We start from the raw sequence: 14,410 nt of genomic DNA, 5'->3' as shown, positions 1-14,410 counted from the left end.
GTGCTTTCTGTATCTGGAAACGTTATCTGTACCTCGATTTCCAAAGTCTCACCAACCCCTCCCTTTTATAAACATTTCCACATACAATGGATCTATTTTGAAGTCAATTTGCTAGTTTAACATTAGTGCACACTTCTGCCAGTAATAATACTTCAGAGCGAAGTACCTCTTCAATAGCAATTATGAGATAGGGGCGGAGCTGTTAAACCTCTGTTGTTTCATTTCACTCCGCCTCCGAAGCCAAACTGAATGATTTTCCTTAGAAGGAAACTTCAGTTTGAAAGTTGCTGCAGAAAGAAAGTTCAGAGCTGACAACCTGATTCAGCTTGCTAACAAGTACCAGCGAAAAATACATCAGCTCTACGGGGACTGAAAGGGGAGCGAACGAGCTCAGAATCTGCGCGTTTGCAGACCAGCGGCTGAAGAGGCTGAAGAATTAAACCCCGGGATCACGTTATGAAGTAGATTAATGACGTTCATGACAGCAATGACTAAAGCCAATCTAATCGAATAGAATGGGTTTCTAAATGTACTGTATATGACGGGGAGCTTGCATTTTAGCTTTTGGCTTTCTCTTTATTCAGCTGTTGCGCAGTGATTTGTGCTTAATCTTAAGAAGGGGGATCGCATTCAGCATCAGTTTATACAGTTCGGAGTTTTCTAGAGCGAACCTCACAGCTGGAGCCTGCAGGAGTATTTCAAAGAAAGGTAAGTGCCTTTGAGCAGAAACTTCGCGCAACGTGAATTTAGGTAATTCGTGCGAAAGACTGGCGATTTGTTATATTGGCAGAGACAGTTCAATCGCCAATATACAATCGTTTTTTGTTAATTGGGTCACGGGCCTTTGTGGTTCAGGAATATATATTTGAGTGTGTGACTGTTTTTTCTGTAGCTACTTCGGTGTTTACTCGTGAAAGAACTTATCCACCAGCCCAATAGTAACTCAATAAAAACAGATTTTGCTCTGTAACATTTTGGTCTTGACACGTCTAGATCATTTCCCCTTTCACCTATACACCTTGCAAACACGCCGCCGGTGAAGTGTTTGAATGAGGTTTGTAGGTATGTACAAGGAGTAGAGCATTTTTTGTTAAAGGGTTTCTAAACCTGAATTATATAATCCATGTTCGAAAGATAAAGGGAGCAGTATTTCACACGATTATTTTAGGAATATATAAACGGTCTATCGCGAGTAGTAGTAATAATAATCATATTCATCACAGCATAAACTGTTCTCACCACCAGCAGCACGTATAATTAATGTTACTGTTTATTTATCACAAGAAATATACACAGTACCACTTTTAAAAGTGGGACAACAGCTGTAAGCAATGCAATTGGCATTCTGAAAGAATGTGTTAGTTTACCAACACCACAACCTGACCAGTGTTTGAGAAGGCAAACGAAAACCACATTTGTCTTATGATTTACTGAAAAGGTGTGTGGTGAGATGTATATTTTGTATCCGTGTATTCGTGTTCTGGTATCTAATCGCTTTATAATTAAGTCAAGAAGTGGTACACTTTAATATAAAGCAAATTAGTGGTCCCAAAATCTCATTAGCAGATTACAAGTTAAGTGTTTGAATGCTGCACCTGTAACAACAAAAACAGTTTTGTTGAATAATTTCTGAGATTATCAGGGAAAAATGTATTCAGGACATTTATTCTAGAACTGCTAATTACTACAAAAGCCGAAGTGCTAGTGGCACTCTCTGTGAAGTGAGTGTGTGAACTTGGGCATTTCTTCTTCCCCCCCCACTTTAAGCAGAGGAATCTCCCCGTCTTGAGCAAGACGCCCTCCTCGGATCAGAGGATTCCTCAAGGAAAAGAAAAAAGAGAAACAGCTTTGCGGAGAACTCTTAACTCTGAAGTGACGGGGGAGCTGGCTCCAGGAGAACAGCCCCGGGTGGTGTTGCTGGGTCTCTGCAGGGGATGGAGGTGCTGCGCAGGTCTTCGGTGTTTGCTGCTGAAGTAATGGAGGTGTTTGACCGCTCCCCCACGGACAAGGAGCTGGTCTCCCAGGCCAAGGCGCTCTGCAGGGAATACATCCACTCCCGGCTGAACCGAGCGGGACTAGGCTGGTCCAAACCGGAGCATGCGGCCCATGGGGAGGTGTCCTCTGTCCTGCTGTGGCTAGGTAAGCAGGGGGTCCCTGAAGCCTGCTCGTGGCACCTCAGTCAGACTCGTTCAGTTCGCTCCAAGCCGTCTGTTCGTGACCTCGTCACACACGCTGAGGGTAACAGTTTGGAGCTGTCAGATTGTAAGAGGCTAGCCAGAACACAGTCTGAATCTTTCAGTTGCTGTGTCCGTTATGGGTAACTTATTCTTTTTTTGTTTCTAAATGAAGCATTGTTCCAGCACATATTGCAGCCATTCGGAGGTTGTAGCTTTGCTGCTGCCTTTTAAGCAAAGTGCCCTTTCCATGAGCTTCTAGTTGTCATTTTCACAATTGTTGCACAAATTACTTCAGCTAATAATTTGTGCGGATTTGAATGGTCACTCTTGTCAAACAGCCTCTGTGAGAGATGTCTCTGTAGCGGTGAAAAAGAAAATGGTTTGGGTTGCTCCAAGAGATCCTGCAAACAAATCGCTTTCGAAGTCAATGAATGCTTGGTTGCACCTCTCTCTGGCATGTTGCCTTACATGAAGGAAAATAAATCTTTTCTTTTCAAAGATTCAATTCGCTAGAAGCCACAATTGCCCCAGATGTTGGATGCGCTCATTTTGGCACACACTCCTTAATGAATCTTTAACTGCACCTGTACAAATTTGCTTTTTTAATCCAGGATACGAGAATTTTGCCTCTTACCTCTTACGTATGTAGTACCTCACCCTTGTCTCTTATCTGAGTGCTTGTATTTGCTGTCAGTGCGTCAGCTTCTGCAGATATAGCACTGGTGTTTTATGGCAAGCTCCACATACTGTATGCCATGATTTGGCAAGGAACTGTCCAGACTTGTGTGTTGGCGTTTCCTCGCTTAGCAGCTGTCAGCACCCTCCCTCAAGAGCCCACACTGTAGCAGCCAGCACTAGGGCCCATTGTGAGATCTGTTCTTGTGCAAGCACTGCTTACTGAATTCTTTCCGTGCTTGGTTTTATGTTTAAAACTTTGAAGTGCAGCCACACCTGACATAGAACGTGCAGCAGAATTGTCTGTTTCTGCTGGGGAGAGCAGCTGATAAAACAGAGCGGCAGAGGCAAAGAGAAACGTGAACGTGAGCCTGAGCTCTGCCTCTTCCACAGAATGATGCCTTGCAGCAGCTTGCTAGTGACTGCAGCGTTAGTGATCTCAGGAAACAACACCCCAGCAAGGTGAAATGAAATGCAGCTTTTATGGACAGAATTTGGCTTTAAGCCTCCTGCTTTGAGGGATGGCAGCCTGGCTGTGTGGACAAGCTAAGTGGATTCCCACTATGAAACAAGCCAAATAGTGACTCCATTGGCAGTGGGAGTGGAGTTCATGGAAGAATGCTTGAGCAAAGAATGATGGGATGGAAAGCCTGTTATAACATCTGTAGGCCCTCGTTATTGGCAGGAGTAGGGGTATTGTCTTTCTTTCAAATTTCCCCAGTAAGACTCCATTAGATTATTTGTTTAATTGAATTAACTAATCATTTTCTTTCAAACTCAAGAGTCTGGTGATCTGAAATGATTTAATTGCCATATGGAAGGATTGGTTTCAAATCCTCAGAGTAACTGGATAAAGTTCAGTAGCCAATGAGGTGGTTGGACAGCTTAAATCCCCAAAATTGAGGTACAGATGATGAACATCTAAGCAATTGAAAGAGATGCAACCCCCGGTTCCTCCTGACTTAGCAGCAGATGTCACAGTGGATGCATGTATGGAAATTACCGTTCAGAGTCCAAGATCCAGATCCAAAGGAGAACTCTTAAAAAAAATCAAATTAACTGATAACCAGGGAAGGATAATAAAAGAGACAAAATATAAAATGAAATGTGTACATTTGACAAGCTTTATCAGCACAGAGAGGGTTGTCCCATAAAAAGGAATGGAAAAGATTTTAACAGCATAGCCCTTATGTTTTAGGATTGTTAGAAAAATGTCAGTTTACAAAAATTCAGGTAGATTTCGGGTCTTTAAATCTTAGATTTACGGTCTTAATATTTAGACTCAAGATGTCTTTAAATTTGGTAAAGTACAGCATATCTTAGTTGCGTTCGAGAGTATGCTCTACAAAAGTGGACAAGATGGGCATCTCTGACATCAAAGATGTTTATGCAATGTGAAATCAATCTTTATCACGCATCATAAGTGGTCATTTATTATAACTCTAACTATGCTAGATCTTCACAGCAGCATCTCAAAACGAACTAAAAACTGTGCTTCACCTCACTTGTCTGTTGTTTGAATTTCATAGCACTGTGTGCCTGTCTTCTAAAAATGTGCTTAACTTTACCGTCCGTGCCTGTATCGCCTTTTCTGTGGGATTCACCAGCTGTAAATATGCTTTTTCTTGCTTTTTTTTTAAAATACCAGAACTACCAGCGCATTGCTTTGCTGTAACATGTTTTGTGCTGGTGGACAGTGATAGGGCCTGACTGGGCTTTTTAATACATGAGCAATGCAGGATGTGCATTGTTTCATTCATCTAATTACCTCTCTTCTGGTGCATAACAGGCGATGAGCTGGAATACCTGCGACCCAACATTTACCGGAATGTGGCGAGGCAACTCAGCATCACTGTGGCCTCGGAGAACATTGTGTCAGATGCCTTCCTGGCCGTAGCTGCTGAGATCTTCAGCACTGGTAAGAGACAGCAGCAGGTAGCTGAGAGAAACGTTTGGAGCAGCATAGAGTAGGTGGTTGGTTTGAATTTGTAAGCTGAATCTGGCGCAACTCTCTCTTCAAGTCATGCATGTCATTGCTTATTGTGTAACTGAAGTGAGAACTGGTAGTCAGACCATGGCTTAGTTGCACCATCTAGTTGTGGGCAGGTCACTCCACATCCCCTGCTGGTTTAGGAGAATTTGCATTGCAGTTATGACAAATTTCTCCTTTACTGAAACCGAGCACTTGAATGTAAGCTGATAAAAAGTGTATGCAAGTGAACAATATTCTGTGATTAAAAAGAAGGTTATTGGGAGACAAGGATAGGTAAAATGCGACAAATATTTAATCTTGGTTTAGGCAAACTAAAATAAAATACTTGTTTTCTTTTCTTCTCCGAACTTAATTGGAAACTTAGTGCCCAAATTTCCTACATCGCAGTGTGAAGAGGCCAGAAGGGAAAAGAAGTAAGAAACAGCTCTGTTTTGGCAGATGACCTGAACTGGGGCAGCATTGTTGAAAAGCAAGGTTTAGGTTTATCTATTTACTCGTTTACTCGTCTAGATTATACAGGAACTCATCTGTAAGACTGGTTTGAAGAGATGTCCCTTTTGCCACCATGTTTGGGCAGTTGTTTGCGGGCCAGTAACACTTCCCGAACTACATGATCTGCGCTTCCCTTCAGAAACCAGACCATGCCTCGGATGATATGGGGATATGGTTTGAACATAAAGCATTCCAGTTCTTCCTTTGGAAGCAGATAAAGGACAAGTTATGAAACGCAGTCAGTCCTGCCCTAGGGGGTGGATTATTATGTGGATTGTAGAAGCGGCTGTCTGGAGTAAAGTTGGCACGGCCCTGCTGTGTCATGAGATCAGATCATTAGTCCTGAGTCAGTTTGCTAGGGGGTGGCTGAAGAGGTATAAAAATGTATCAGAGAGAGAGAGCGTTATCTTTCTTGCACTCTTTATAACTTTTTAAGAGCTGCAAGAAAACTCTACCACACACATTGGGTTAACCATCTGCTAATCTTCAGAATCTGTTGAGAACCTTGCACCATGGTGTGTAACGCGTTCTTTTAGCTGATAAAGCAGTTGAGCCACAGCTAACAACTTTCTTATTAAGTTATTGGATATTAGCCGTATATGAACAATTAAAAACTGATTTGTAGCTAGTGATCATTATCCCTTCGCTTCAATGCAGCAGTGGATCCTGAGGTCGGACACAAAACACAGCAATCGCTCTCTGCGGGTAAAAAGGTCAGCCATTCAGGGCTGTGATCGCATAACAGGACTACAGCAACAGTCTGAGAAAGAGGATGCAAAGAGCCTGTCAGAGCTCTGTGGCAATGGCTCTTTCATTTTAGGGATGAAAAGATTGCAAAGGATGCAACATAGTCAAGACATATATTTGTAGCTTGATGTGATGGAAAAAGCAACATGGTAACCAGTTACATTGAATGAAGGGTAGGGTGCACAGGCAGCTGAAGACCCCTGCCTGTCTATGAAGTGGACGTAGGGGAGACAGCTGTCTACAAGCCTTTGTTCTTTTGTATTCGTCCTGAAGTACGTCGACATCCACTGGGGCCTACACTGCGTCAGCCAGGCCTGTTCCTCAAGCAAGCATGCGCTGACCTTCAGAAGCAAAGGGTTTGACGGTCTGGAGAAGCTAACCTGCTGTGTGACTCAGGCCCCTGCAAAACCCCTTGCTCTGTGCAGGAAAGGAAGCCGTGGGAGGCCAGGGGTTTCTTTTCTATCAGTGTTTACTTCTGGGCTTCCTGCCAGTCCTATACTGGGAGCTTTCAGCTGCATGTCCTCTGCTCTGCATCTCACTCTTCCTCTCTTTCTTTTGCCTACTCCGTCTCTGGGATCTAGTCCCAGTGGTCCTCTGAGGTTAGATCATGGGGTCTCTTTGGGAGGTCAAGATTGTGAAACTCATTCTATGTTTGGAGGGTATTGCCCTGGAGGGAGTCAGTGAGGAAATGACTAGGGGTTGCTCAGTTGCAAGTGTGGGTTGTTCTTTAGACTCACTGAACTGTATAAAAGTAGCTCTGTGCCACTGCCTTTTGTTGTATCTCATTAATTGCAAGACGGATACTGCTAGGTGCTGTCTGGCATACAGAGTATCTCCCTCAGTGACCTCCTATACAAAACTTAGGGGTGCTCTCTCTCTCTCAGTTTTACTCCATCACAGGGTGCTCTTAGTTACAGAGTGTGACATAGATCTAAACCTGGAGTCTCTAGATTACAGGATTTGCATTATACTCTGTGCAGAGGTTGAACATTAGAGATCTCGGATCACGGTTGTCTGAAGATGTTGTTTACATCTATTACTCATGAAGTTCAAAGGATGAAGTTCTCTCAGAATGGAATATGGATTGTGAGAGTAAACAATATCCAGTTTATTTCACAATACGTGAAAAAAACTTAAGAATCCATTGCCTTCTGTGTTTGGAGGATCCAGAGTATTTGAGAATCTAATTAAGGAATCAGAGTGGGATATTTTAAACCAGGATGCAAAGCTGTTATGGGTTTGCCAAAGATAGATCTATTTTTTTCTCCAAATATGGAGTACTAATCCAGTGTTAGGGTTAGGAAATGCCTTCAGAGGCTGTGTCTATGGTAACTGGACTGTGTTTTATTTTGGGAGCCTGCCTGTTTTTTTTCCAGAATTACTGTTATCACATTCCTCCAGGGAACAGCAGTTGACCTGCAATTGAGGGGAATGGGGATGTCTGTGACTTACTGCGCCGCGACTTAAAAAAAACTAAATACCTCCTTTGCCTTGAGTGCCTTCTTTAAGAGTCTTAAAATACTATTAGGCTCTCAAAAAATTCTCTGAATACTTTTTTAGAAATTGCCAAGAAAGCAGCAGCAAAGTTCTAACAGATGGAATGTTATCCAATGACCTCATGATATTGCTTCAAGAGTTTATCATACTGCTTCTCAATTGTTTTATTGGGCTGCATGACATTTTAGAAAGCTGGTTACTCAACCGAGTTGTCTCCACTTTACGGATGTAAAGAGACGAACTGTTCCAAAGGGACTCTCTGTTGACCTAGTTTGAACACACTGTGGTAAGGTTTGAGAAGAGGCCTAGGCATTCATTTAAAACCAAAGGCCTGAATTTCCCCAGCCAAGCCTGCAACTGACTCGGCTCCTTTCATTAACTGTTTACACGAGATAGCTCCCTTTATGCTGCTTTTCTTGGGACTGCTCTGTTTGCTTTCAATTTTATCAAGTGGTAAAACCTTATAGATGCCTGCTGTTATCAGTTGAAATACGACTTGGACATAAAAGGAGTATAAACCAAAGTCAAACAGTCCAATTAATGGGTATGACGAATAACCATAATAAAAAACTATATTAATGTATTTTTCACATGGTACTTTTTAAGATATACTTGAAGATGTACCTGATATTGAACGTTAACATATTGTACAAATCTCTGTCCGTTCATGGTGACAGATTCAGTCAAGGCATCTTTAAAGCCACTTTATTTATGACGTTGGTCTTTGTGACCTTAATGGCTTATTCTTTGTGAAATTCAAGTTCTTTTGCCTTGAATGTTGGGGTTTTAGATTATTTCAGTTGTGGTTTCACTATGACATTGCTGTTCTGTTACCCACGATGCATTGTGCTGTAAATGTAAGGACTTCAACTTGCTCTGTTGCATATTGGGATTGTCGGCGCTAGTTATCAAAGGGGAAGTGCAGTCCCGATTTCTCAGACCAGTTATTAAGTCTTGATAACCAAATAAATTAATTGACAATATTGCAAAATGTTACAAATTCCTAATTAAGCACAAATTTGTGAACTATGTGAAAGTACTGGATAGTCACCATGCTCTCGAAAACCCCTGCTCTCACCACAGGTGAGAGCGAGAGTTCACACCAATTGTGACATGAAGTGGCTCTTCCCGCTCACTAGTCACTGTAATGACTAATATAATGTATGAGCAAATGAGTAAAGGTTGTGCAGCAGACATTTCACTGCAGAAATGTTCTAATGTGATCTTCAATGCTGAGTTAACAAGTAAGTGTAATTTGTCGGCAAAACCATCTTGAAAACGAGAACAATATTTCTATTGGATTAAAAGGGATGTATTTACAGCCCTGTTTGTTTACTGTTTAATAAGGCTGCTTCACATCACCGGAAGTTTTGTTGCCTCATTTTGAATAGCAGAATATGGTGCTGCGCATCCCTGGAAATGATCTATTTTGTGATGTAAATTGGAGGTTTTCCACGTTACTGTGTGCGTTTTCCTTTATCGATGCCGCTTCTTTCTAACCCTCAAAATATATAAAAATAGTGTTGCAGTTCCCCTTTAAGCCCTCCCAGTGGACTTGGGCTGTTCAAGCAGTCTTACCTTAGCCTCCTGGGATTGCGCCACCAGCAGCAATTGATGTAGCCCTGTGTAACCCCACTACCACCCTGCCATTGTAACACCTGGCTTGCTTTTCCCAAGTGCAACAGCTAAAAAGGTGATTTACAAAACAGCCCTGGGGCTCAAGAAGCATTTTGCTGTGCTGCTAATAAAATTGTATGTCCATATCCAGTAGTTGTGCCTTCTTTCTAACCCATAGTACAGTTGTTTATTCTGCCCACTGTTCATGTTCAAGTCAGTTCTTGAGCATGGTGTTGTGCGATGCCGTTAGATGGGTTTTTTGTTTTATTTTGGCTGAACCTTTACAAGGAAGCCAGACTTCCCTTGGCCTAATGAAATGGTAAAAAGAGGTGTCTGTGTGTCCCCTTTTACTGCAGGTATAACGTGGGGGAAGGTGGTATCTCTGTACGCAGTGGCTGGAGGTCTGGCGGTGGACTGCGTGCGTCATGGACACCCAGCCATGGTTGATACCATTGTGGACTGCCTGGGCGAGTTTGTGCGCAAGAGCCTGGTCGAATGGCTGAGGAGAAGGGGTGGATGGGTAAGAATACCATTTTCCTGCATTTCTACATACTGGATCGCAGGAGCTTGCAAACCTAGTATAATCAAAGTAGGATTTTAATAATAACCGTACTAAGAAACGGCTATCATTCAGCCCACTAGAATTTAGTAGTAAAGCTTTGATTTTTTATTATTATTATTTTTTATTTTATTATTAAGAGCATAGCGATGAATGTGTCAAAAGCAGTCCTGCGTATATGATTCAAAATGCCAGTGCTTCTCCAGAAACGTCAGCGATTTTTAGTAAGGTTTCCCTGTTTGAAGTCCACTAAGTCCGTTCACTAATGCTAAATACAGTAACTAAACAGCCCCACTTTTATTATCTAGATCTACAGAGCATTTTTCACAAAGATTAAGTGAATTGTGAAGGGACCTTTTGTTATTGCAGTTTGAGCCCTGCATGGTTGCAGTGCTTTAGACAATAACAAGGGTCAGAAAATAACATTTTTTGTGCAAAGTGTGCATTTGGTCAAGTATCGTATTCAGCTAAGATGCAGATGGAACTGTTTTCTGAAAGCTTTAGACTGTATAGATAGTCATTGGTTTCATACTGCTAAAGTATCTTCCCCTTTTTGAATTGCAGTCTTATCATCATCAGTGATCCTTCATTAATGGCCTCTGTTTTGTTTCATAATGTACCCCATAGGTTTGCACTCCAAACTGAGCCAGAATTAAAGGCTGGGCTTCACTTTATCTCAAGCTCTTTTCATTTAAGAATGAAAGAGTTATTTTCCTAGAAAACATTTTTGCATTTGTGGTGCCTGTCGCAATAGGATGGTTACTTTTTGTAATTCACAAAAGACAATTATATTGTTTAAAGCCAAAAGAGAATGCTAATTCACTATTTAATATTTTAGTTGTACAGTATGTTTAAATAAGGAGATGGTATGTCTTGTGCAAACCATACAGCTGTATGGTTTGGAATGTCCTTATCAGAAAGCTCAGAAATGTTTTAGTTGGCTGTCAGTGTCTGTCTTAAATTGGTTCAGCTTTAAGCAGAAACCTGACCTCAGTTAACCTGTAAGTTTGATGCAGTTGATTGATATTCCATATTGCTTAACTGGCTTTTTCCCCGATCTAAATAAATCACTATACCCAAATACAATCACATTGTATACCTAGGGGATTGAACGAGTGCCTGTTCCTTACACTAAATTATTCTTGTTAATTATTGCATGTCTAGATTTGTATGCAATTTATTGCAAATTATCTCCACCCCATTTCTGGTTTTGTCACAAATCATAATATCATCACAGCAGCAGGTCTTTCACAGCACTTACATCAAGCAGTGCAAGCAGTGCAAGTGCTCATCTTTCCATGCAGAATGGACATCAGCTCATCCGTCAAACTAAAGGGTGCTGGATTGGTACTGCACAGTGTTATGTAGCTATACAGTAACCCCTGGTGATTTTACCTCCTCTGAAATCCTGAAGCATAAAAGCCAGTATATCTGTGGAGCACCTGAAACCCTTCACTCTGTTTTCAGATGATACTGCCTCCTTTTTAAAATAGACTAACATTTCTGTGTAAAAACAACAAATGAATTGGGGGAAAAAAATAAAGTCCAAAGAAACTCAAGAAAACATGATATTCATCAAATCAGTGGAAGGCTTTTAAGAAAGCCAGTAAGTGGTGTTTATAAACTGTGGTTAGCTGGATGCTCTCCAGGCTCAGCTCAGAGCTTTTCTGAAAGTCCTTTAATAGTGAAGAGACATTAACAAAGAACTCAGAACAGCAGGGGAGAATTGGTTCACTTGCTCCTAGAACAGTATAATTAAAATTAGATTAAAGATTTAATGGTCTTAACAGTTTTTTTCAGAATTTCACAATGGTTGCATTCCTAATTCATTTACATTATAACAGTATCCTTAAATAAAAAATGACATTACATCAAGGTTTAAAAGTACCCACATCCCTTTTTTCTGCAAAGTTTTGTCAATGACAGTATTTGCACAGATTGAAGGATGCTATTTACTCATCTAATGAAGCTGTTCTGCTGTAAATGAACAAGACACTTAGCAATTACTTGCAAAGCTGACAAGAACATAATGAATTGCCTAAAGCAGTTCTACCAGAGAATTACATTTGAAAAAAATGTGCACTGTTATCATCATTGTATAACTGCTTTGATATTTCAAAGAGCTCATATTTTCTGTTTATAGACATTAATATTTGATTCGCAGGTGCCATAAGTAAAATTGATCAGAATATACAGAGATCCTGATTGAGATTATTGTTCGTCAGATTCATTTTTCAGGGATGAAGAAATGCTTTATTGGCAAGGTTGAATACACAGTGAAAATACATGGTATAACATCTTCCCTGACATTTGCTCAGTAACTTTTTACAGCATGGTATGTGTTGAAATATGTGTAAAGACACTGTAGTGTCATTCATTTATGGGGTAAAGACTGGTGGCGCACAGTTGGCAAATAATCACTACTGGAAGCAGTGGGATTTCCACTTGCAGCAACAGCTAGCCTGCCATGCTTGCATGTTCAGTCATGCTGTATTCTGGGTATCCTCAGTCTTCAAATACTATTGAGCCTTTACATCAGCATTTTTTAATGTATATATTCACCTGTCATCTTCTCTTCTTCCTCCTTGTTGAAGTCTGTAGATTTAATAGCGAGGTGTGTCTGCCATTATGAATGACCTCCTCTCTCCTTTCCTAGGTTGACGTCACAAAGTGTGTAGTGAACACTGACCCCCGTCTCCGGTCTCACTGGCTAGTCTCTGCTGCCTGTACCTGTGGTCACTTCGTCAAAACTGTGGTCTTCTACCTTCTGCGAGAGCGCTGAAGCCTCTGTGGAGAGAAACCGCTCAGCCCTCCACACCCAAACTGTGAAAAAAAAAAACATCCTTTGGGATGAGTTCAAACAGAAGCAACTTGCATCATTACACCGTACTCTGCCTCAAAACAGGATCTCAAGTTGCCATCGCAAGAATGCTCTAGAGGAACTAACAACTGAACACTGCAGTCAACCCACCTCTGGGGGTGGAATATAGCACAGAATTATCTCGTTACTGTGCACACCAGCCAGACCACAGGAGGTTGCGTCTCAAGAAGGTGCCTGGGTGTAAAGTTGGGTTGGAAACATGTTAGTTCTGGTTACAGTTACGGTTTTAGGGAATTGACTGTGCTGTACATCCCGTAAAGATTTTAGTCTTGACAGTAAGGTTGACACTTCTGTTAGTAAGAAGTGACCTGGTATCTTTAAAGTTGTTTGGGTCATCTAATTGTAGCCTTTAATTTATTTATTTCATAAACTAGTAACAAATATTGAGTAGCAAAGACTTTTTTTTAAACCCTAAATTTAAATAATTTTAGATCCCTTTGTCCTGTAGCTCCTCTGAGCATATTTTTCTAACTTAGAGCTTTGACTTTATCATGACTGCTCAGTGCAGAAAACACAACTTTAAAAAGATACCTCAATTTGTAACATTCAGTAACTTTTTATTTCATAAACCCTGGAGTTAATGCATTGGTACTGCTCATATTTTTCTGACATGAGCTGCACAAAACTGAATAAATGAAATGCAATAAGGTCTTCACAGCTGAAATCTCCCTCAGATTTTTCTTAAGGGAAATTAAGACGAGCCATTTCCTCAGCTCTGGATGTTCATTCTGTTTTAGATTTAATATTTTTACATTAATTCACTCCACCATTAAAAATGATACTGTGATTATTTAATTGCCATGTTTTCTTCAGAATTTCATTCAGCAAACATTTCATTTCTATGGACAGCTACTGTACAATTAACAATTTAGTTTATTTGTGATAGTTATAGCTTGAGGCCTCCCAGATTTATGGGGTAGACCTTTCTTTTCCCAGTGGAGTGTTTTGAATTCATTGTCTTTTCTTCTCATAATGAATGAAGTGACATGAAGTTCCTTATGTAAAAACATCCCAACACCTGTCTCGGAGCAGATCCCAGTTGGAAAACGTGTTTTAGACAGTTTGAGAGCATGTATGTGCAGTCTGGATTTTAAGGATAAAATGATCAAGCTTCTATTGCAGCTTTCATTGAACAGTTGCTAAGACTAATCAGGAGTCAGATTGGAATGGACTCCTTTATGCGGCTCTGAACAGGTACAATAATTTTGATGAAAAACGGACTGAAGAGGTCTTAAAGAGCATGAACGATACATCTCACCAGCACCTGACAAAGCTACTCGGTATCACGGCTCTTCCTTCAGCCTGGACACCAGAGACCTGGACTTCAGACCTACTGTATGCAGACCATTGCAATGGCAGACAAACGTTAAGTTATTTTTTTAATGTGTAATTTTGACTATTATGTGATTTGTAATTTATGTATTATGTGACACCTAAATATCTACTGTCATACTTGGTCTTTGCAGAAGCCTTCAATAAAACATGTTCATTGCTTGGATGGTGTTGGCCTTTGTCTTTAACTGTTGAATGATTTGTGGCAACCTTCACATTGCCTCCACACAAACAGTCTGAAATTGAATCATAAGTTATTTTATAACTGACCACCCAGAGCCTATCCCAGAAACTGATTGACCTACCAGTAGGTCTTAAGACTGTGGGAGGAAACTGGAGCATCTGGAAAAACCACAAACACAGGCAGAATATACAGACTTCACACAGATAGCACCCAGGGCCAAGCCCAGTGCTGGGAGGCAATAATGCTGATCTCTGTA

General features: G+C 40.9%; 1 protein-coding gene across 2 annotated transcripts; it reads left to right on the top strand.

Moving 5' to 3' along the window:
- Positions 1 to 249: 249 nt before the first annotated feature.
- On the top strand, positions 250 to 14,138 carry boka (BCL2 family apoptosis regulator BOK a). Of its 2 annotated transcripts, none has more exons than XM_088914368.1 (5): positions 250 to 708; positions 1,771 to 2,139; positions 4,642 to 4,770; positions 9,555 to 9,718; positions 12,414 to 14,138. In XM_088914368.1, exons 2-5 carry the CDS (start codon positions 1,935 to 1,937, stop codon positions 12,537 to 12,539), a joined length of 624 nt encoding a protein of 207 aa, XP_088770494.1. In that variant the 5' UTR covers positions 250 to 708; positions 1,771 to 1,934; the 3' UTR covers positions 12,540 to 14,138. The 2 variants fall into 2 exon arrangements, with proteins under 2 accessions (XP_088770494.1, XP_088770493.1); XM_088914367.1 differs by having other exon boundaries at positions 1,768 to 2,139.
- Positions 14,139 to 14,410: the final 272 nt, after the last annotated feature.

This window comes from Atractosteus spatula, chromosome 4, assembly GCF_055471065.1.
Source record: "Atractosteus spatula isolate fAtrSpa1 chromosome 4, fAtrSpa1.hap1, whole genome shotgun sequence".
In the NCBI taxonomy this organism is placed as follows: domain Eukaryota; kingdom Metazoa; phylum Chordata; class Actinopteri; order Semionotiformes; family Lepisosteidae; genus Atractosteus; species Atractosteus spatula.
This window is presented reverse-complemented; position numbering and strand designations above follow the sequence as displayed.

What these genes read in the sequence shown, in the direction of transcription:
- boka (XM_088914368.1), top strand. Translation starts at nt 1,935, where the DNA reads ATGGAGGTGCTGCGCAGGTCTTCGGTGTTTGCTGCTGAAGTAATGGAG. An exon ending in TGCTGAGATCTTCAGCACTG is followed by an intron (nt 4,771 to 9,554) that starts GTAAGAGACAGC and finishes CTTTTACTGCAG; the next exon opens with GTATAACGTGGGGGAAGGTG. An exon ending in TGAGGAGAAGGGGTGGATGG is followed by an intron (nt 9,719 to 12,413) that starts GTAAGAATACCA and finishes CTCCTTTCCTAG; the next exon opens with GTTGACGTCACAAAGTGTGT.